General features: G+C 43.7%; 1 protein-coding gene across 5 annotated transcripts in view; it reads left to right on the forward strand.

Moving 5' to 3' along the window:
• The first annotated feature begins 5,190 nt into the window (after positions 1-5,190).
• FBXO25 (F-box protein 25) overlaps positions 5,191-22,646 on the forward strand; it is a 28,916-nt gene continuing 11,460 nt past the window's right edge. For 4 of the 5 annotated variants that reach the window (XM_065942982.1, XM_065942980.1, XM_065942984.1 and 1 more), the window contains exons 1-5: positions 5,191-5,315; positions 15,561-15,701; positions 18,153-18,256; positions 19,356-19,405; positions 21,592-21,684. In XM_065942982.1, the coding sequence (XP_065799054.1) occupies positions 15,568-15,701; positions 18,153-18,256; positions 19,356-19,405; positions 21,592-21,684 (381 nt within the window). In that variant the 5' untranslated portion in view covers positions 5,191-5,315; positions 15,561-15,567. Of the gene's footprint in view, positions 5,316-5,581; positions 5,699-15,560; positions 15,702-18,152; positions 18,257-19,355; positions 19,406-21,591; positions 21,685-22,646 lie in introns of those variants that run through there. The other variant, XM_065942981.1, reaches the window with a different exon arrangement.

Below are 22,646 nucleotides of genomic sequence, written 5' to 3' on the forward strand. Positions count from 1 at the left end.
AGAGTACATCATGAGAAATGCTGGGCTGGAGGAAGCACAAGCTGAAATCAAGATTGCTGGGAGAAATATCAATAAGCTCAGATATGCAGATGACATCACCCTTATGGCAGAAAGTGAAAATGAACTAAACAGCCTCTTGATGAAAGTGAAAGAGGAGAGTGAAAAAGTTGGCTTAAAACTCAACATTCAGAAAACTAAGATCATGCCATCTGGTCCCATCACTTCATGGCAAATAGATGGGGAAACAGTGGAAACAGTGTCAGACTTTATTTTTGGGAGGCTCCAAAATCACTGCAGATGGTGATTGCAGCCATGAAATTAAAAGACGCTTACTCCTTGGAAGGAAAGTTATGACTAACCTAGATAGCATATTAAAAAGCAGAGACATTTCTTTACTAACAAAGGTCCATTTAGTCAAGGCTATGGTTTTCCCAGTGCTCATGTATGGATGTGAGAGTGTACTGTGAAGAAAGCTGAGCACCAAAAAATTGATGCTTTTGAACTGTGGTGTTGGAGAAGACTCTTGAGAATCCCTTGGACTGCAAGGAGATCCAACCAGTGATCTCCTAAAGGAGATCAGTCCTGGGTGTTCATTGGAAGGACTGATGTTGAAGCTGAAACTCCAATACATTGGCCACCTCATGCGAAGAGTCGACTCATTGGAAAAGACCCTGATGCTGGGAGGGATTGGGGGCAGGAGGAGAAGTGGATGACAGAGGATGAGATGGCTGGATGGCATCACTGGCTCGATGGACATGAGTTTGAGTAAGTTCTGGTAGTTGGTGATGGACAGGGAGGCCTGGTGTGCTGCGATTCATGGGGTCGCAAAGAGTCGGACACGACTGAGCGACTGAACTGAACTGAACTGAACTGAATGGCTTCCCTTGTAGCTCTGTTGATAAAGAATCTGCCTGCAGTGCAGGAGACCAGGCTTTGATACCTGAGTTGGGAAGATCCCCTGGAGAAGGAAATGGCAACCCACTCCAGTATTCTTGCCTGGAAAATCTCATGGACAGAGGAGCCTGGTGGACTGCAGTCCATGGGGTCGCAAAGAGCTGGGCACGACTGAGCGACTAACACTTAGCAGGCAATGTTGCTGTTTTCATTTATTAGGTTTTTACTGTAGCCCGGGTGACAGGGCATCTGGGGCACTTTGCCTCCATTTGTGCAGTTAGTGACTTGACCAGATACTCGGAAAATTCTCATCATTGGACAAGAGAGGCTCTGCTCATGCATTTCCTCACAAAGAAGGATCCCCTTAGTAGACTTTGCTCATCTTCCAGAGGCTGTGCCTCTGTGCTCCTCCCAAGGGGATACAGTAAGGTCTCTCCCTACTCAGCCGAGGGACAGGAGACCAGGGTGACCATAGGTGAAGTCTGGGCCAGTCAGAGGGCTGCTCAGCAGTGCTATTGATAAAAGGCTGCAGACACCTTACCAACTGCACGCAACCCATGGTGGTCTCCCATTTGATGGAGGTAGGGAGAAGGATCAAGAATTCCAGGCTCGGAGGCTAGCAGACACAGAAACGCATCTGCCATGTTTGCAGTGGGAGGTTGGACCCATCTCTGCTGCTCTGATGGGCAAGCTGAGTCATGAAAGTGTGGCCTTATCTACAAGAGTAGGCTCCATGCACAGTTCTCTCTCGGTTCTAACAATGTACGGAGTTTAATCTATGGCTTGGATCTCATATAAAGCAACACAGAAATAAAAGCAGCACATGCTACCTTGGAACTAACCGTGCAGAAAGTGAAAGTGTCAATCACTCAGTCGTGTCTGACTCTTTGCGACCCTGTAGACTGTAGCCTGCCAGGCTCCTCTGTCCATGGAACTCTCCAGGCACAAATGGGTCGCCATTCCCTTCTCCAGAGAATCTTCCTGACCCAGGGATCAAACCCGGGTCTCATGCATTGGCAGGCAGAGTCTTTATCATCTGAGCCGTCAGAGAAGCCCCAACCATGCAGACGCCGAGCCAGCTCTCAGTACCATATATGAGGCGACTCTGAAGGCAGACTTGTTCCTGTTGCTTGTGTTGTGAGATCCAATGGCGTTGGCTGGATGGGTAGCTAGCCTCTCTGTGCCTTCTCCAAGGAGAATTTGGCTTTCAGGGCTCTGTAAAGATTCAGACCCTAGTCGCTGCCTTCAGAGAGCTTACAGTCTTCATGCAAAGCTCTGGGCAGCTTTGCTCCCTTGAACCTCTGGACAGCTAGGATTTAAGTGACTGAAAGAATTTACAAGAAACGGTGGTTGTCTTTTTTTGTGTAGCTGCTAATCTTGTTCAATTCTTTGTAACCCCATGGACTGTAGCCCACCAGGCTCCTCAGTCCATGGGATTCTCCAGGCAAGAATACTGGAGTAGGTTGCCATTTCCTACTCCTGGGGGTCTTCTCAACCTAGGGATCGAGCCCCAGTCTCCTGCATTGGCCAGGAGGATTCTTCACCACTGAGCTATCTGGGAAGCCTTTGTGGTTTTCTAGTGACTGGTAAAGACTACAAGCACCGGAGGGCTAGGGGAAGGAGCTCATGCCCAGTGGGGTGACTCCCAGGGAGGCTGGACACACAGTGATGGTGTCAGACTAACCAGGTCATTCCCTGGAGTCACATCTGCCTACTTGTGGGGTTCCAACTAGGTTGCTGAGCTTTCTGGAAGCCTCAGGGCTTCATCTTCAAGACACAGTAGCATAGGATTGACCTTCTAGTGTAATCTTGGACATAAAGCAAGCAGAACATCTGGCACAAAGCCTGGTGTGCAGTGAGCAGTAGGTAAAGGTCAGCCACTCACGTCACCATTGTCATTATCAGAGCTGTCGTTGTCATCACCGTATAAGGAAAAGGTTGGTGTGAGCCTTGAGGAATAGGATTGTGTGGACAGATGCTCCCTTAAACTTGTGGATGGAATTTCAAGATCCCAGGACTGGGAGAGACTTAGAGACCTAGCATTTTGTGTTTTTAGATTGGAGTACCTGCTATCTGGGATTTACATTTGAGGAAAGGGAGCATAGCTCTAAGAGATGTTGCCAAAAACATGTGTCTGGTCAGATTCCCTACTAAGTAAGGAGACTAAGCTTTCCCATCTCACCTGCCAAAGTGTATTTTAGTATCTTCTTTGACTGCTCAGGCTAAAGTGATTTCTCTGCATCTATGACCCCCTCATCAAAGCTTACTAGTCATTTGTGCAACTGTTTTGGCACTTCCTTGGGTTCTTTTGAATTTTTATTTAAATTTTTGATTGCTTTCTAACATGTATTTCCTGCCTCAATTGTTGTTACATATATTTCCTGCCTCAATTATAGAGCACAAACTCCTAGTTGTTTCTATGTGTCTCTGCACTTCCCACAATTCTTAATATGATTCTGAGTGTGGGAAAGCACTCAACATATTTGCTAGTTGTTTGATTTTTAAATTCAACATGTTGCATAAAATTTGACCAGGAAAAGTCAGATAGAAATGTTTCTGCCAATGAAAAATACATATTGGCTTATTGAGGTTTAACATACTTCCAGTGATATGCTCCGTGATATTTAACACATTCATATTCTCATTCCAAACCACCCCAGAAAGTTGCCCTGTCCCTCCTCTGGCAACACAAAGCCACCACAGGTGTCATTCTACCACTATGTTAGCTCTGTCTGTTCTAGAATTTCACATGAATGGAGTCATATGGCATACACTTCCGTGTCTGCATTCCTTCACCAACATTCTATTCCTAATAAGCATTCACATTGTCACATGTATCAGAGGCTCATTCTCTTCCACTGGGTAATGGACCATGGCTTGAATATTCCTGTCCATTAGTCCACTTCCTTGCAGACAGGTTTCTAGGTTGTTCCAACCAATAAACCACTATGAGCATTATTGTACATGCCTTGATACCGATCAGGACCCCATGAGGCTCCTGGGCACAGAATCCTTGGAAATGAGCTGCATTCAGCCTCCATGACCTTCTCCAAGTTCCAACAGGCTCAAGTAGTTGTTAATTAGGGAAGGGAGTGGTTGCAGAGACAAGAGAGGTACTGTCAGAAGAAACAATAGTCTATCTTTGAAGCAGGGTCCTGGTTCCCAATCAGAGGATACACATATTATCTTAGAGCAGCAAGGCTTTCTCTAACTCTACTTACAGATATGTTTACCTGCATACACATGCCCCAGCACAGTCCACTCTCAATATTTATCAAAGATAAGTGAAAACATGGCCACAAGGAATATATACCATACTGCTTACTATACACTAGGCACTGTCCTGAATGTTTTGAGCATGTTAACTCAATTTTTATCAAGATCTGTGATGTAAGTGCCTCTACCAGCTCCATTTTACTTGTAGAGAAAGTGAGGCAGAGACAGGTTCTGGCCTCAGTCAATCCCCAGCCTCCTGCCTCCGGTCCTGCTCCACAGATGGGGGAGACTGGTCACAACCAGGGCCCTGCTCCTCCCCTGCCCCCGGTACTCCACATTCTCGTCTCCTTACTGGGAAAACCCCACAGGCTGACACTTTCACCTCCAAAAAATGAGCAGTACTCTAAACCGTTTATAAACACAAAGGACTTGGGCCTTAAACTCAGTAGTTGCTGTCCTTGCTCAGTCGCTACATCTTGTCGACTCTTTGCAATCCCATAGACTGCAGCACCCCAGGCTTCCCTGTCCTTCACTGTCTCTGGGAGCTTGTTCAAACTCACGTCCATTGAGTAGTTGATGCCATCCAACCATCTCTTTCTGTTACCCCCTTCTCCTCCTTGCCCTCAATCTTTCCCAGCAGCAGGGTCTTTTCAAATGAGTCAGTTCTTCGCATCAGTACCTTCAGTGACTATTCAGTGCGATCTTAATATATTAATATTAACTCAATATACAAGGTAATTAGGTGCACAAGGTAGTTGGGCGTAAAGTGAAGTTACAATCAGGAATTTCAGATGGTTTCTGGGCAGCCGTTGGGTTGGAAAGTTGAGCAGGTGGGGGTGACCGAATCTGCAGTCCACACGGCAGTCAGGACCCAGGTACCCACACCCTTTAGGGTACCTAGGACCCCGCAGCGCCGGTACCCTCCGGCCCGGGCCGCACCCACTGAGAACTGGCAGTCAGCAGCCCAGTGGGTTAGGGCAGGCGAAGCCCACTGCGCACGCGCGCGCTGCCTACTCTTGGATCAGGGTAGCAACACGGCCTTGAGGAGCCGCGCCGGCCAATCAGCGCGGCCGGGGCGGGGCTTTCCCGTGGCGCTCCCGGGTAGGCGGCGGGCAACTTCCGGCAATAAAGCCTGACGCTCCGCCGTCAGGTGCGGGCTGAGGGCTTCTGAGCGCCAGGTGGGGCCGGGATCGTCGGCGCGCTAGGTAAGGAGTGCGAGGCTGCGCGCGCCTGGTGGGGACTGTAGGCGTTCGCGCGTCAGGTGGGGACCGAGGCAGCCTGTCGGCCTCAACCCCGCGCCCACCCACGGCGACACGCCGTCCAGGTTCCTTCACGACCCCGCCCAGTCCTTAGCCGTCTCCCGCCCTCTACAGGTCGGCCCCCTTGCCCACCGCCCCTAGTCCTCCGTCTCCGGGATCCCAGTCCCTCGGCCCGGCGTCTTGTGAGTCCGCCCTCCGGCTCCGCCCTCCCCAGGCCAGACCCGTCCTCCCGGCGTCAGTCGTCTGCCCTCACTCGGCTCCGGCCGCTCTGCGGTTGCCTTCCTTGTTTATCTTGAGCTGACGCCTCTGCATTTTGCATCCTCTTCGCGGTAAGCTCCGCTTTGCCCATTCTCCCAGCCCTGACCTGCTAAGACTCATCTGAAAGGAGTCCTGAGGAACCTTTCTTTCCTGCCTCTCGCAAACCCTTCCCTCCAGCCCTAATCAGAAATGACTCGCGTTCTCTTTTCTTTCCTATTCCACTTCCCCTCTTTCGGGACTGTTTTCCGTTTCCTTGTGGCATCTGTGATTATATCTCAGGCCTTCTTATGGTAAATCCCGTTTCTGATCCCCAGCCCTCGATTTACCCCTGCTTGATCTCTCTGGATAAGATTCTTCCACACTTAGAAGCCATATTCATGTTTTATCTGTCAACATTATTTGGAAGTCTTGTAAGGAAAAGAAAGCAACAGAAAAAGTCAAATGCTTATCAAATGAAGAATCAGTCATTCTTATCTCAGAACAATGGAAATTATTTTCTCAAAATTGATGATGAAAGATAAATACTGGAGAAGAAACTCCTTTGCCAGCTTTTTGTCTACATATGAAACTGCCTTTTATTTTCGTTGTAACTTGTTCTTGTTCCTAGTATATATAGCAATAGCTCTTGCTGTACAGTTATAGTTTTTATTGTTTTGAAAATCAGTTTAGTGATTGAGATAAGTACTGTTACTCCATTTCCTTTCCATCTGACTTTAAGAAAAACAGCAAGGTATATGTAGCCTTTTAAAACTTACTAGCTCTGTTTTCTTTCATATGTTTTCCTTGTCTTGTGTTTTATATTTAGACCAACCATTACTTTCAGATCAGTTGCTCAGTGGTATCCGACTCCTTGCAACCCCATGGACTGCAGCACACCAGGCCTCCCTGTCCATCACCAACTCCAGAAGTTTACTCAAACTCATGTCCACAGAGTCACTGATGCCATCCAATCACCTCATCCTCTGTCGTCCCCTTCTCCCACCTTCAGTCTTTCTCAGCATCAGGGTCTTTTCAAATGAGTCAGTTCTTCGCATCAAGTGGCCAAAGTATTGGACTTTCAGCTTCAGCATCAGTCCTTCCAATGAATATTCAGGACTGATTTCCTTTAGGATGAACTGGCTGGATCTCCTTGCTATTCAAGGGACTCTCAAGAGTCTTCTCCATCACCACAGTTCAAAAGCATCAATTCTTCGATGCTCAGCTTTCTTTATAGTCCAGCTCTTACATCCATACATGACTACTGGAAAAACCATAGCTTTGATTAGACAGACCTTTGTTGGCAAAGTAATGTCTCTGCTTTTTAATATGCTGTCTATGTTGGTCATAACTTTTCTTCCAAGTAGCAAGCATCTTTTAATTTCATGGCTGCAGTCATCATCTGCAGTGATTTTGGAGCCCCCCGAAGTAAAGTCAGCCACTGTTTCCTCTGTTTGCCCATCTATTTGCCATGAAGTGATGGGACCAGATGCCATGATCTTAGTTTTCTGAATGTTGAGTTTTAAGCCAACTTTTTCACTCTCCTCTTTCACTTTCATCAAGAGGCTCTTTAGTTCTTCTTTGAGTTCCGCTAGAAGTTTATTACTTTAGATCATATCTGATGTATGACATATAAGCCAAAAAATATAAGGGGAAAAAACCCTGCAGTTTTATGACATCTGTTTTTATATGGTGTCCTGGAATTGCTGTTATAAAAGTGTTGTGATAAAAAAAAATAAAAGTGTTGTGATAGAGATGGATGGTGGTATCCAGGAATTGCTGTCATAACAGTGTTGTATTAGAGATGGATCGTAGATTGAGATTCCATAACTGTAAATCCCAGCTCCACCAACCTTGGTGCCTCAGTTCCTTCATCTGTAAAATACAGATTTAAACTCTTAAAAGGGGATTGTAACATTTGCTGCCTTGTAGGGTAGTGTAAGGACTAAATGAGATAGTAAATTGTCTAGAGTAATGCCTACCCCATACTGAGATCTAATAAATGTTTGCTGCTGTTATTATTAGTTAACAGAAAGTTAATTTTTTGAAGGAAAGACATTTTTTGGTTACTTGTGATTCTCTTGTGCAGGAGTTTGAGCTGGTAAATGAAGTTGATGAAGTCCAGTTCTCTTGCAGTGCTTCACCTCCGTGTCCTGCTGTATAAAAGAGACATCAAGGAAAAGTTTACAATAGACAGCCCCATATGCTCTCTGACATTAGTTGGTAAAATGTGCATAATATTGCAGATTGTACCAGCTATCTCACAAGAGTAGCCACACTTTGAGTCGTTACTCTTACACATTTAATAATTTTCAGGAGTAATTTCTAGTTTTTATTTTTTTATTTGGAAATTATTAAAAAAGTAATTTTAAGTAAATTTGTAAAATGCTAGCGGTTCAGATCTTTTAGTAGAACAGATAAATATATTTCCATACAAGATGATGGGTTGTCATCATTCCAAAAGTTTAGCAATACTGTTTTTCAATATGCAGATTTGTTAGATGTCTCACACTGGGAACATTTTTGAAAATTTGAGAGCCAAGTCTTTCACATTTCAAGTCATGTTTTTTCTTTTTTTTCTTTTCCCTGATGGCTTTTTTTTTGGGGGGGCGGGGTTGTTTAGTGTTTGTGATCACTGTGCTTTCAGAATCTCTGCTTTAGTTTATGAACTAAAGCATAAAGATTACATATGAGTATTATATAAGGTTATATATTGTAATAACCTATGATAGAAAAGAATATGAAAAATGTGTATATGACTGAATTACTTAACTATACACCTGCAGCTAACACAACATTGTAAATCAACTATACATCAATTTTTTAAAAAGGTTATATGCAAGTATAAAGCATAAGTATAAAGATAATTCACATTTCTAGGATGGAATACACACATTTGTTTTGAAACAAATATATTTGTTTCTCACAGAGTTGTTAAAGTCACCGTGATTATCTGTCGAGTTTTGGTAGTTGTAAAGGAATAGATGACTCTTAACTTTACAGTAGACACTTTGTGTAAATGTTATAGGGATTGCTTGTGAGGCCTGAATATAAATGCATTAAGTGGTGAGTGGGCATGATATTCACATAGGCAAGTACAATGTGTGTTGTAAAGTCTTAAAATATTTTGATAGCTGAGGTGTTGACAAGAGGTTTCTATAGCTTAAGTAGTTATTCTTTCTGCCTCTTTTCTCCCCTTCAATTTATCCTTCAGACCCTGGCAAATGATTCTCAAAATAGCACTGCTCACATTGCTGGATTGCTCAAAACTTTTAATTACTTAGAGAATAAAGTCCAATATCTCTGATAGTCAACATTCTCTGTCTCCTTTTCAACATACCTGCCAGCCTTGCTATAGATTTCTGTATTTCAGCCAGCCTGTTCTGCTTATTCTCAATCATGTCGCATGTATTCCTGTCTTCATATTTTTCTCACCCATCATTTCTGTGATTGGTATTTTTTCTTTCCTCCCCATTCACTTAAGGTCTAACCATGCTCCAAGGCTAAGCTCATGTCCTCATTTTTCTTCAGGCGTTTCCCAGATGGTTTGCTTTTTACTCAAAATTTCTTTTAATCATTCTTTCTTCACTCACTCAGTATTCATATTACAAGAGTGCGTGTATACATATATATATATATATGTATTTTTAAATGAGAAACCAAGTTTATTAATTTAACTATACAAAAACTTCTAAATTCTACAAGAAAGGAAAAAACTAAAATAATAAATTTATTAAACCTGTGAGTTTACAAATCATAAAAGAAAAAAGAAACAAATACTGGGGATAATTCTTCAACTACATCAGGAATCAAATAATATAGGTTAACACTGTCACCATTTCTGTCTTTCACATCAGCAAATTGTGTTCTATAAAAATTGTCACATGGTTAATACATGTTCGCCTAAGAAAATAAATATTAAAAATAAAAATGTCTCAAAGAAAAAATAATGTGCTTGAAATTCAAACATGAAATCACTTGAAATTCAAACATGCAGATGTATTCACTGTTTACATTTCGTTTTATCTGCTTTTAGATTTTTTTTTCTGTGCACATCTGTATAAACTTGTGCTCACATGTAGAAATACACAGAAGTATCACATATATTTTTCTAAAACTTGCTTCTTCCACTTAATATACTATAAATATCTTTTTATGATAAGAGATATTCACACAATTATTATTTACAGTCACTTACATCCCTGGTGTAATAACATATATTTAACAAAGCCTCTTTTAGATATTTGAATTGTTTTTAATTGTTACAGTTTGTTCCTGTTAAAAAATTCTTCAAAGGACATTTTTTACATAACATCACCCCTACCAGTTTTACTGAGATATTAGTGACATATAGCACTGTATATGAAAATGCTGTGAAAGTGCTGCACTCAATATGCCAGCAAATTTGGAAAAATCAGCAGTGGCCACAGGACTGAAAAAGATCAGTTTTCATTCCAATCCCAAAGAAAGCCAATGGGAAAGAATGTTCAGACTATCACACAATTGTACTCATCTCATACGCTAGCAAAGTAATGCTCAAAATTCTCCAAGCCAGGCTTCAACAGTCCATGAACCGAGAACTTCTAGATGTTCAAGCTGAATTTAGAAAAGGCAGAGGAACCATAGATCAAATTGCCAACATTCATTAGATTATAGAAAAAGCAAGAGAATTCCAGAAAAACATCTACTTCTGCTTTATTGACCATGCCAAAACCTTGACTGTGTGGATCACAACAAACTGTGGAAAATTCTTCAAGAGATGGGAATACCAGACCACCTTTCCTGCCTCCTGAGAAATCTGTATGGAGTTCAAGAAGCAGCAGTTAGAATCAGACATGGAACAATGGACTGGCTCCAAGATGGGAAAGGAGTTTGACAAATCTATATTTTGTCACCCTGCTTATTTAACTTATATGTAGAGTACATCATGTGAAACACTGGGCTGGATGAAGCACAAGCTGAAATCAAGATTGCTGGGAGAAATATTAATAACCTCAGATGTGCAGATGACACCACCCTTATGGCAGAAAGTGAAGAGGAACTAAAGAGCCTCTTGATGAAAGTGAAAGAGGAGAGTGAAAAAGCTGACTTAAATCTCAGCATTCAGAAAACTGAGATCTTGGCATCTGGTCCCATCCCTTCATGGCAAATAGATGGGGAAACAATGGAAACAGTGGCTGACATTATTTTCTTGGGCTCCAAAATCACTGCAGATGGTGACTACAGCCATGAAATTAAAAGATGCTTGCTCCTTGGAAGAAAAGCTATGGTCAACCTAGAGAGCATGTTAAAAAACAGAGACATTACTTTGCTGACAAAGGTCCGTATAGTCAAAGCTATGGTTTTTCCATTAGTCATGTATGGATATGAGAGTTGGACCATAAAGAAAGCTAAGTGCCGAAGAATTGATGCTTTTGAACTGTGATCTACCAGAAGACTCTTCAGAGTCCCTTGGGCTGCAAAGTCAATTGTAAAGGAAATCAGTCCTGAATATTCATTGGAAGGGCTGCTGCTGAAGTAGAAGCTCCAATACTTTAGCTACCTGATGAGAAGAACTGACTCATTTGAAAAGACCATGATGCTGGGAAAGATTGAAGGCAGGAGGAGAAGGGGACGACAGAGGATGAGATGGTTGGATGGTACCACCTGCTTGATGGACATGAGTTAGAACAAGCTCCGGGAGTTGGTGATGGACAAGGAGGCCTGGCATGTTGCAGTCCATGGGGTGGCAAAGAGTTAGACACAACTGAGTGACTGAACTGAACTGATAGTACTGTATATAAGTTTAAAACAATTCTTTTTTTTTGTATTGGGATTTAGCTGATTCACAATGTTGTGATAGTGTCAGGTGAAGTCAGCCATACATACACATGTATCCATTCTCCCCCAACCCCCCTTCCCCTCCAGGCAGGCACATAACATTGAGCAGAGTTCCATGTGCTGTACCATAGGTCCTTGTTAGTTGTCCATTTTAAATATAGCAGAGTGTCCATGTCCATCCCAAACTCCAAAACTGTGTCTTCCCTTCACCCTTCCCCCACCCTCTCCAACCATAAGTTTGTTCTAAGTCTGTGAGTCTTACTGTTTGTATCATTTCTCTTTAGATTCCACACATCAGGGATGTCCTACGATACTTCTCCTCTCTGACTTAACTTCACTCAGTATGACACTCTCTAGGTCCGCCCATGTTGCTGCAAATGGGATTATTTCATTCTTTCTAGCAGCTGAGTAATATTCCTTTGTATATATGTACCACATTTTCTTTATCCAGGCCTCTGTCCATTGCTTCCGTGTCTTGGCTATTGTAAGCACTGCTGCAGTGAACATTGGGGTGCATGCATTTTTTCAGATCATGTTTTTCTCCAAATATATGCCCAGGAGTAGGATTGCAGAATCCTATGGTAGCTTTATTTTCAGTTTTTTTAAACCAAATGTTATATGTAGAGCATGATGGTCTGATTTACATACATCACAAAATGAGTACCCCAATAGGTTTAGTGAACATCTATTATCTCATATAGATACAACAGTAAAGTAATAGGAAAAAAAGTATTTCTCCTCATGATGAGAAATCATAAGATTTGCTGTTTCTATAGCTTTCATAATAATGTACAGCAGTTTTAACTAGCTTGTTGTACAGTACATCCATAGTACCTGTTTATTTTATAACTGTAAGTCTGTGCGTTTTGACTGCCTTCATATGCATATATGTTTAAATGTATTTACATATATTGTATGTGGAGGGGGCTTTCATTTTTTTTTTTTTCTTTCAGTTCATCAAAAGAGTATACTGGTATACCTTTAGGGAAGGGATGCATAATGTAACAACATATTTCAATTCAGTTTAGTTGCTTAGTCATGTCCGACTCTTTGTGACCCCATGGACTGCAGCACACCAAGCCTCCCTGTCCATCACCAACTCCCGGAGCTTGTTCAAACTCGTGTCCATCAAGTAGGTGGTACCATCCAACCATCTCATCCTCTGTCGTCCCCTTCTCCTCCTGCCGTCAATCTTTCCCAGCATCAGGGTCTTTTCAGATGAGTCAGCTCTTCGCATCAGGTGGCCAAAGTATTGGAGTTTCAGCTTCAACCACAGCCCTTCCAATGAATATTCAGTACTGATTTCCTTTACAATGGACTGGCTGGATCTCCCTGCTGTCCAAGGGACTCTCCAAGAATTTTCTCCAACACCACAGTTCAAAAGCATCAATTCTTTGGCGCTCAGCTTTCTTCTTAGTCCAACTCTCACATCCATACATGACTACTGGAAGAACTTTGACTAGACAGACCTTTGTTGGCAAAGTAATGTCTCTGCTTTTTAATAAGCTTTCTAGGTTGGTCATAACTCTTCTTCCAAGAAGCAAGTGTCTTTTAATTTCATGGCTGCAGTCACCATCTGCAGTGATTTTGGAGCCCCCCCAAAATAAAGTCTGTCACTGTTTCCACTGTTTGCCCATCTATTTGCCATGAAGTGATGGGACCAGATGCCATGATCTTAGTTTTCTGAATGTTAAGCTTTAAGCCAACTTTTTCACTCTCTTTCACTTTCATCAAGAGGCTCTTTAGTTCTTCTTCGCTTTTTGCCATAAGGATGGTGTTATCTGCATATCTGAGGTTACTGATATTTCTCCCAGCAATCTTGATTCCTGCTTGTGCTTCATCCAGTCCAGCTTTTCTCTTGATGTACTCTGCATGTAAGTTAAATAACCAGCTGTATAACAATATACAGCTTTGACATACTCCTTTCCCGATTTGGAACCAGTCTGTTGTTCCAGGTCCAGTTCTAACTGTTGCTTCCTGACCTGCATACAGATTTCTCAGGAAGCAGGTCAGGTAGTCTGGTATTCCCATCTCTTGAAGAATTTTCCGCAGTTTGTTGTGATCCACACAGTCAAGGTTTTGGCATGGTCAATAAAGTAGAAGTAGATGTTTTTCTGGAAGGCTCTTGCGTTTTTGGTGATCCAACGGATGTTGGCAATTTGATCTCTGATTCTTCTGCCTTTTCTAAATTCAGCTTGAACATCTGGAAGTTCATAGTTCATGCATTGTTGAAGCCTGGCTTGGAGAATTTTGAACATTACTTTGATAGCATGTGAGATGAGTGCAGTTGTTCAGTAGTTTGAGCATTCTTTGGCATTGCCTTTCTTTGGGATTGGAACAACTCATTTAGTCTGTGTTTATATGTTTGTCATTGAATAAATCGTATCTTGGACCTATTGGCAATATTCTGTACGGTTGCCACTTGATTCTTCTAAAATGCAGTTTAAATATGATATTGAAAGATATTTTGGCAGTTGTCAGAGTGGTCCTAACAGACATTTTTCTCTTGTTTGTGTTTTATCTGGATTGACTGGACATGGGTGGCGGCTTTTGCGTTTCAGGGTGATCTGTAGTTGTGAAACAGGAGTGTAATATGAGCTTTATTGATGTACTGTTGAGATTTAGGAAATTATTTTTAATTATTTTCTAAAGCAAGGATTTAAATTAAATAATATATGACTAAAAAAGGTGTGTTCTGATTATTAATTAAACAAGGTTTTGATATCCTCTTGGTATGGCGGAAAATTACTTCATACATTTCATGTTGGGCACTTGTAGTTAACTCAGGAATATTGTTGAAGGCTTAGAATTTCTCTCTGAAATTTTTGTCTTTTTTAAGCCCGTATAAATGCCTTTTTAATAGCTTATTTTTTGTGAGTTATATTAAATATATTTGGGAGATGGTATTTAAACACTTTAATCTCTTGTGTACTCTGTGATATGATGTGTGGTATTAGGGAAATACCCCAGATTTACTTTGGACATGAGGTTAATTTAATACAGTTACTCTATTGAAGCTTTCTGTTGGATTATGAAGTACCTTTTTGTACAGCTGAATACAATGTATACTTTTAAATTCTTTCCGTACTGGCTTCTTTATCACACTTACCTCTCTGTTGATCGTTTCTTTCTTGAATCCATTCTTGTCCTGCATTGCCACTTCTGCTGCATCTGTGGCTCTTCCTTTTTGGTGTCCTTTCTTGTCTCATGTTCATCTGCCCATTCCTTATATGTCAGTGGGTCTTAGAGCTTGTGGCTTGACTCTCCTTGTCCCGCTCGGTCTGGTCTCTGTCTGAGACGTGGTTCCTGTGGTCATACTGTCTGGATGCTGATGGTTTTCCCACCTTACTCTCTTGCCTCACCCTCTCCCCCGAGTCGTGGATCTGCTTGTGTTTCATTCATTCTTCCATTCATTCAGTGACTGGTGAGCTCCCTATGTGCCTGGCATCGTTCTGGATATTGGGATACAGAGTTAAACAAGACATGGTATTTTCTTGAGGAAGGCAGGTGGCAGCCATGTAATTTCAGAGGACACTCATCACTGGGATGACGCGAGGTGCTGGCAGAGAGACTGAGTAGCCTGAGGTCTTTGTGAAGCTCAGATCTGGTTGAGTCGCCTCCCTGCAGAGGTTGGCCACTCTGCAGTCCTCAGAGTGCAGTCCAGCTCCTTTGAGTCGTTTGCGCTGGTGGCCTCTTCGTTCTCATGCCAGCCACTCCCTGCTCCTCCCCTTTCATGGTCAGCTTCACCAAACTCGACTGTGTACAGGGCTGAGCATCAGTGTCTCATGTCCTTTGCTTCTAACTTCTGAGTGGATTTTCTCTTGTGTCATTTCCCCCTTTCTTCCTCACTCTCTGACTGCTTGTTCTTCAGGTATGAGCTGGGATGTCAGCCCTGGGACACCTTTCATGGCACATGCAGGATTGAGCTAGGAAATCCACCAGTCATCTGTCTTACCATGTTAGGACAACTGAGGACTGTGCTATCTTCACTGTCTTATCTTTCTGTGTAGCCAGCATGTAAGGCACATACTGACATTTAAATAGGATTGTATTCATTAAAGTTAATGAACACATGTTCTAAATGAAAAGAACCATATCAGTGACACATTTTTAACATAAAGTAACCATGTTTTATAGGCAAACTATGCCATTTTTGGGCCAGGACTGGAGATCTCCTGGATGGAGTTGGATCAAAACGGAAGACGGCTGGAAAAGATGTGATGCATGGAGCCAGGAACTTGAGGGAGAGAACAGCCAGTGTGACATTGGCCACGGCATGTGAGTCTAGCTCAGCAGAGCCATGGTGTCTCCCATCCAACATTGATGTCGCATCTGCTGAAGCCCCTTGACTTACCAGTTGGCTGAGAATCACCCCCAGACAGGCTGGTGTGAGGAGACAAGTTATTAGCCAGAGTCTGAGCCTGGTGGAGTGCTGGTGCCCACATACAGATGCTGCTATCTTCTTTTTATTTAAAACATTTACTACTTACAGCTTTCTGAGAGATAGGTGTTGTTATTATTAACCTTCCATTATAGCTGAGGATGGAGAAGGGAATGGCGACCCACTCCAGTGTTCTTGCCTGGAAAACCCCACAGATAGAGGAGCCTGGCGGACTACAGTTCATGGGGTCACAAAGAATCAGACACTACTGAAGTGATTAAACATGCATGCCTAGCTGAGGAAGGAGAAGAAATGAAAAGACGCAGTGCTGGTGGCCTACGTCCGAGGCCCCTCATAATGGCTTGTGCTAGATGGGAGAGGTTTCTCTTGGGGCCCTGAATGGCGCTGTGACTTTGCTCGGGGCTGAAGTGACGTGTCTCTTTGCTCTGCGGGTCCCAGAGTGCGGCCTCACGTGTGCGGTTCAGGGTGTAGCTTCCTCCTGGCGGGAGAAGGGAAGGGGGAGACGCCTGTCCCCACCTCATGAGCTGGTGTGTGAGCGGCAGTGGCGGCTGGGGGCCATGGTCCACCCCAAATGGAAGTGAGTGATTGCAGACGCAGGAGCAGGCTGGCGGGCCATGGCGAGTCACTCATAGTCCATGTCACCAGTGTCCTGCAGCGCTTGGGGAGTGGGAGGTCTGGGGAGCTCTTCCTCCAGCGACTCATGGGTCTTGCCGTGGATCATACTGCATATTTTTGTCTCACATTGACCTAATTCTCAACTGTGTATTTTGAACTGACAGTGTAAGTCAGACAGCTTAAGTGCATAGGTGTCTGTGCGTTCTCCTATACGTTTGTCCCCGGACTGTTCCTTCAGATGAGGGGCAGTCTGGCGGCCTGGCCCTCACGGGGCAGAGTTTGGCAGAGCACATGTGGGCGTGTCTCCCCAGGGCCCCTCGCTGCTCTCGCCCAGCCAGATGTGACTGTCCGGGGGCGGAGAGTCGGGTGTGGGGATGCAGGGCAGCTCCCTCATCCCCGTGCAGGGTTCCACTTCTCTGATGTCTTTCTGGAGAGCAGTGTGGTTCCGCTCTTCCCAGATACCCTTGTGATTGTCATTAGCGAAGCGGTTCAGATCGGAGAACTTCTGCCTTTAGTGCTTGAATCAGTGATAGCAAACTCTGTGTGAGACTCGGTGTGAGATACAGACAGGATCATCCAATCTCTACGAACTGGTGTTATTTAGCACCTGTCACTGAATGTTAAGTTGTTTGTTTTTGGTAAGTGCTCTTCTGCCTGTCTTGATGATTTACAGTTCTTGCCAGTGTTGTTTAAGTCTATTCTGACAGTGATGCATGCATTCATTTGGCAAATTAAGCTGTTTTTTATTAAAAGTGAGTTCAGGTTAGTGGATGGCGCCTGTGTACAATTTTCTTGTCAGAGAGTGGTGGCGAGGAAGCCAGCGGTGTGACCTCCTTGGTTTTGCGCATCGGTGCTGGACCTCTGCTGGTCAGGATCTCCAGGAAGCCCCTCTTTGCCACCAGCTGGAAGGCTGTCCAGGGTCAGTGTGCCGAGAGTAAACCTTGCGTCATCTTTGCTTTTGAAGGGGGTGGGCTGCGTTTTGCCTAGTCTTTTTTTTTCTTTTTAACTACAAGGAAGATTTTTTTTTTTTTTTAAAGAAAGTGTTTTCAAGTTGTTTAGTTATCACCTTATGATTTTATTATCTTGTTTCATCCAAAAGAAAAAAAAATGGGAAAGCTTTAAATTACATGTATTTCAGTGGATAAAAGACATGTTTTACTTCATCTGGCTTCAGTTAGAGGCCTTAATAGGCAGCATTATTTGATTGATGCTTCGTATGGATACGTGCCAGTGCAGTAATGTTCTAGTTGAGTCTTTGGAAACGTGGGGACAAGCAGAAATGTTGGGTGTTTCCTCAGCATTGGATCAGGGAGACAGCAGATCATTAGTATCAGGTACTTTTTTCCAGAGTATAGATAAATATAAATTTTAAAGCCTGAAATGACCTTGGTTGAGCATGTCAAAATCCTTAGGAGATTCTAAAACATGTACATCACTTCCTGATACAACTTTCTGATAAGAACCAGGATACACCTCAGATTTCTCAGAACAAACAAAAAACTTAGATATTAGCCTTGTAATTTCAAGCGTGTGATTTGTTGCTTTGAAAATTAAGTGATTGCCTTCAGATTTTAACATGATTTTTATTTTGGGCTCCTGAATTGTATAAGTATTGTCCCAATAAACCAAAATTTATTTATTTATTTTACAAAAGAAAATCCAAATGAAGAAATCCTTTAAAAATATTTTAATAAAATGTATCTTTGTTTCAGTATCTTAAATAGTGAAGATGAAGAAATATTCAGTAATGAAGAACACGAATATGCATCCAAAAAAAGGAAAAAGGACCATTTTAGAAATGACACAAATACTCAGTGTAAGATCATTTTCGTTAATAATCTCATGATTTTTGCTTGTGGACTGTTTTAATAAATTGGATTGTGTTGACAGTGCTGTTCTAGGGCAAAAATGCTGATCCAGTTACATAAGCAGCAGTGTGGCCAGAGGTGGTCAGACTTGGGGGTCAGAGTCTTACAGCTCTGCCGTTTGCTTGACTAAGTCATCAGTAAGATTTACAGCAATGAAATAAAAGACAGGAAAACCTACAGAACAGCCTGTCTGAATGTTGAATTATGTGTGTTTAGTCGCTATGTCCTACTCCTTGCGAGCCTGCCAGGCTCTTCTGCCCATGGAATTCTCCAGGCAATAATACTGGAGCAGGTCGCCATTTCCTCCTCCAGGGGATCTTCCCAACCCAGGGATTGAACCCTGAACGTGTCTCCTGCGTTGCAGGTGGGTTTTTTACCACTGAGTCACAGTAGCGATCCTGAATTCAGGTCTGTTCACTCCTAAGCAGTGAAACTGACCTTTGGAGGCCTTGACACTGCTTTGGTGCAGGAGACACTGCTGGTTCCGAACAGGAGATAGTCTCGGTCAGAGTTGGAGCCTGTAGGCAGGGTGGGCAAGGGCCTGGAGATGGGGCTGCTCTGAGAGAGTGCCTGTGCGTGTGCTCAGCCCTGAGTCACTGAGGGCCTGTTAGTGCGATCAGTCCTGCGCCCCCTGGAGGCTCCCATGGGCAATGTAGTCTCCATCCTTGAAACTCTGGGATGTGAGTTAAGTGGAAAGTGTATTTAAATGGAATACCATATAGGGACAATGAAAGAGGAAGATAATTTTTATTAGGGTATATATAAAATGCACATTTGTAGCCATTTATGTTTGGAGATGGCTGAAGTCACTGGTGACACTATTTTCTTCTAAGTCACCAAGACGTGGCGTGTCATGTCATCTTTCATGCAAAGACGTTTCAGCACTTGGGTAAACTGATGTTGGGAGGCGAAGCACATGGCTGAGTCAGGGGTCTCCTGTCCCCATGGCATCTGACAGTGTTGTCACACGTGCAGCTTTTGAAGCTCCTCAAAATCTTCATTTGGTAATGAGTCACCAGATGTTAAAAGCAAATGATCTTATTCTAGGTTTTTATCGTGAAAACTGGATCTATGTCCACAAAGAAAGCACAAGAGAAGTAAGTATTTTGTTATAAATAAGAGTATATTTTGTATTGCTTCTGTTGGATGTCTGATGTCACCTTAAGTAAAGTGTTTCTTTTGCAGTATCAAATCAGTGTCCAAATTCTGACAGGTGAAAGCTTTATGAGGGTCTTTCAGTGCAAGTGTGTGTGTGTGCACGTGCGTGTGTGTGTGTGGTGAGTGTGTGTGTGTGTGTGTGTGTGCATGTGTGGTGCATGTCAGTGCCCTGTACAGCTCTGATTCAGCTGAGGGCTGTTTCAGAACAAGTAGGGGCCCGCAGGTGCTTTGATATTTTCTCCCCACCCTCCCCGAGCTGTTTAGAAGTGGGCTGCTGTTGCTGGTGAGGCTGTGTTTTGGCCCCCGTGGGTTCTGGAAGGGTGGGAACAGCTTATAAACCCTTTTTTATTTGTAGAGCAGTGAAGGTGGTGTTGGTAGTTAAGTTGGAATCTGCAAAAAGCCGTTCAAGCCCTGCCATCCCCCTTTCTTGATGGAAGGTGTGGTCTGTTCACCTCAGCTGTCTGTTTCCTTTTTCTCTGCTTGGTGTCTGGGGAAGCTTGCTTCCATCTGTAGCCTGAAAGACTTTTGCTTTTGCCTTGTTTTGAGACAGTTAGGGGAAATGATTTGGGAGGAGTCGTTTAGCATGTGTTAGACTGTTGGCGTGAGTAAAGTGTTCTGGCAGTGTTGGTAGTGGATGTTCTGAAACCAACCCCATTTCCTAGAAGCTTAAGGGTTAGATCCTGAGACAGGAAGTTAATCTGACCTGTTTGGCAGTAGTTGCTGTTGTTAAATGGATGTGTGCTGCCGGGAGAACCTGTGTGAGCTCATGAAAGACTCCGAGACAGAGTAGATGTCCTGCTTTGGTGCACACGAGGCAGAAGGGGAGGGGGCTGCGAGGCTTTGGATGCTGCTGGGTCTGGGGAGCAGGGGCACAGGCAGGCATCAGGAGGGCCCCCCTCTCTCCACGTAGCATCGCACCTTTGGTCTTCTCCTCTGGGCCCACCAAGTGTCTGCTTGCAGTGCACACGTGCGTCTTCCAGTCCTGTTGTGAGATGGGTGTCTGGATGCTGTTCACTGAGAAAGAGAAACGTGATCGGCTGTGATGGGTTTCGTATTATGACCGACGTGCCCTCCGCAGCCCCCAGGGAACGTTCTGCAGCTAGTGATGTTGAGCATTTGCGATGAGTGTGTCTTGTTGGCTTCTCTGCACCTTGAGGCTGCTGCGGTTTGCGGGTGTGTCTCGTGTCGAGACAAGGTGTCCCCAGTGCCGCCCCACATGGCCCGCTCCTGTCTGTGTGAAATGAGAGGCGTGTCTGTCTCCTCATGTTTTCTGTGATTATTCCACGCTTTATGCTCACAACTCTGAACTGAAAACCTCTCTGTGTTGTAAGTGTTCAAAAACAGGGATAGAGTTTAAAATGTCTTCTGAAACCTAGGGTTCAAATCGCTACAGCGCTTAATATAGAATATGGGGCATATCATTAAGGAAAAACATCTAAAATAGCAGTGTTTCTGGTAATAAAAAAAAGTCAGGTTTCCTTCGTGGTCTTTGACTCTTGAACCCGTGAGCCTTTTTACCACATGCTTGGGTTTTGGGGTACTAGGCCCCCAGTTCCCAGCCTGAACACTGCCTGTTGTCACATTCCATCGCCTCCAGCCCTTGCCACCTAAACACTGGTATGCAAACCTCCGGCCCCACCCAGGTGCCTCCGGCCTTGATCCTGAGTGGCTGAATGTACACAGGACTGCATGGAGAGGGATTGAATGGCAACATGTGTGTTCATAGAAGAGGCCTTTTTATAGTGGCCAAGCATGACTTATGTATTTGTAGTTGCACAGCCTAGAATACATCTGGTTATTTTATTATTTTAGGCTTAATTTTGTCCTCCCCAAATACATGTCAACAAAAGAAATTGACAAGTATTTAACCAGTATTTACCTTTGTATCTACAGTGATGTAAAGTGTCAATGCGTATACATAATTGATTATACATAAATGACAGATTTAGAATGGCTTTAATTTTACTAAAAAATTAAATCTAAATATGGAATAAATCATAGTAAAAATGACTGTCCTTTGCGCAAATTAAAAAAAAAAGTTGCACAGATTAATTCCCGTTAGCTGTCCGTTCATTTAGCCTGGTTGGCTGATTTGATGTATCATAACTCATGTCTGTTTTTCCAGAGACACGGCTACTGTACTTTGGGAGAAGCTTTTAATCGCTTAGACTTCTCGAGTGCGATCCAGGACATTCGAAGGTTCAATTACGTGGTCAGGGTGAGTGTTCATTTCAGAGCCACCGGAGGACACGTGGAGTGGTTGCGCCCTAAAGATTATCATGTCCCATGTTTAAGATGCTTTGGGCAGCTACGTAAAGCTGTGCTTGTTCCTGGTGGAGAGCCATGGGGTGGGGGCTGGGGATCAGGAGGAGGAGGACTGAAGCTCCCTCCAGCCTACCTCACGTGTCATGTTGGAGATGGAAGGAGAGGCGGGCGTTCCTCTCAGGGTTTCTTACCTGGTGGTCTCATATGCATTTTCTACTTGGTGTTTTTCCCAGAGCATGAGCCCTGCTTGGTAGAGGGGAGCAAGCTAGTGGAGGGAAGGGAATTGATACAGAACAAAACTGCATAGAAGCCTTATTGTGTTAATGATACATTTTTAGAAGAAATTTTTACCTTTTCCTGCATTCAGAAAATAAGAGATCTCACTATATATTCCATTTATTGTTTGTTTTTACTTGCCTAGCAAGTTTACTCACCTGACTGTTCTAGGCCAGGAGTAAGTGGTGAGTCATGAAACTGTCAATTGGGATTTTTAATAGTGCCACGAGGCTGTGGTAGACACTCCCTGTAGGGGCCTGTAGGAGTGCTCCTGTCAGGACAGAACGCTGGCTGGTTACGTGACCTCCAGCCGGGTCTGGGGTGTGGTTTCTGTAATCACTGCAGCACCGGGCACGTGTGCATAGACACACTAGTGTTAGCAGTGTGATCCTCCCCAGCAGTTACCATGTGATTGTCATGTTTGTTGTTCTGGCCTCCACAGTCAACACAGCGGTGCGAGTGTGTGCGCGAGTGTGTAAGTGTGTGTGAGTTGGCACTTTCTCTGCTCCCTCTGCAGCTGACTCAGGCAGCAGGGAGGGCTGGAAAAGAGGGATGAAGAACCCCTTTTCAGAGACACAGGAGCAGATGTGATCCGGGTTCTGGAAGGTGTTTACGGCTCACCCAGAGGGGCTCAGATTG

Source organism: Muntiacus reevesi, chromosome 8 (genome assembly GCF_963930625.1).
Source record: "Muntiacus reevesi chromosome 8, mMunRee1.1, whole genome shotgun sequence".
NCBI lineage: Eukaryota > Metazoa > Chordata > Mammalia > Artiodactyla > Cervidae > Muntiacus > Muntiacus reevesi.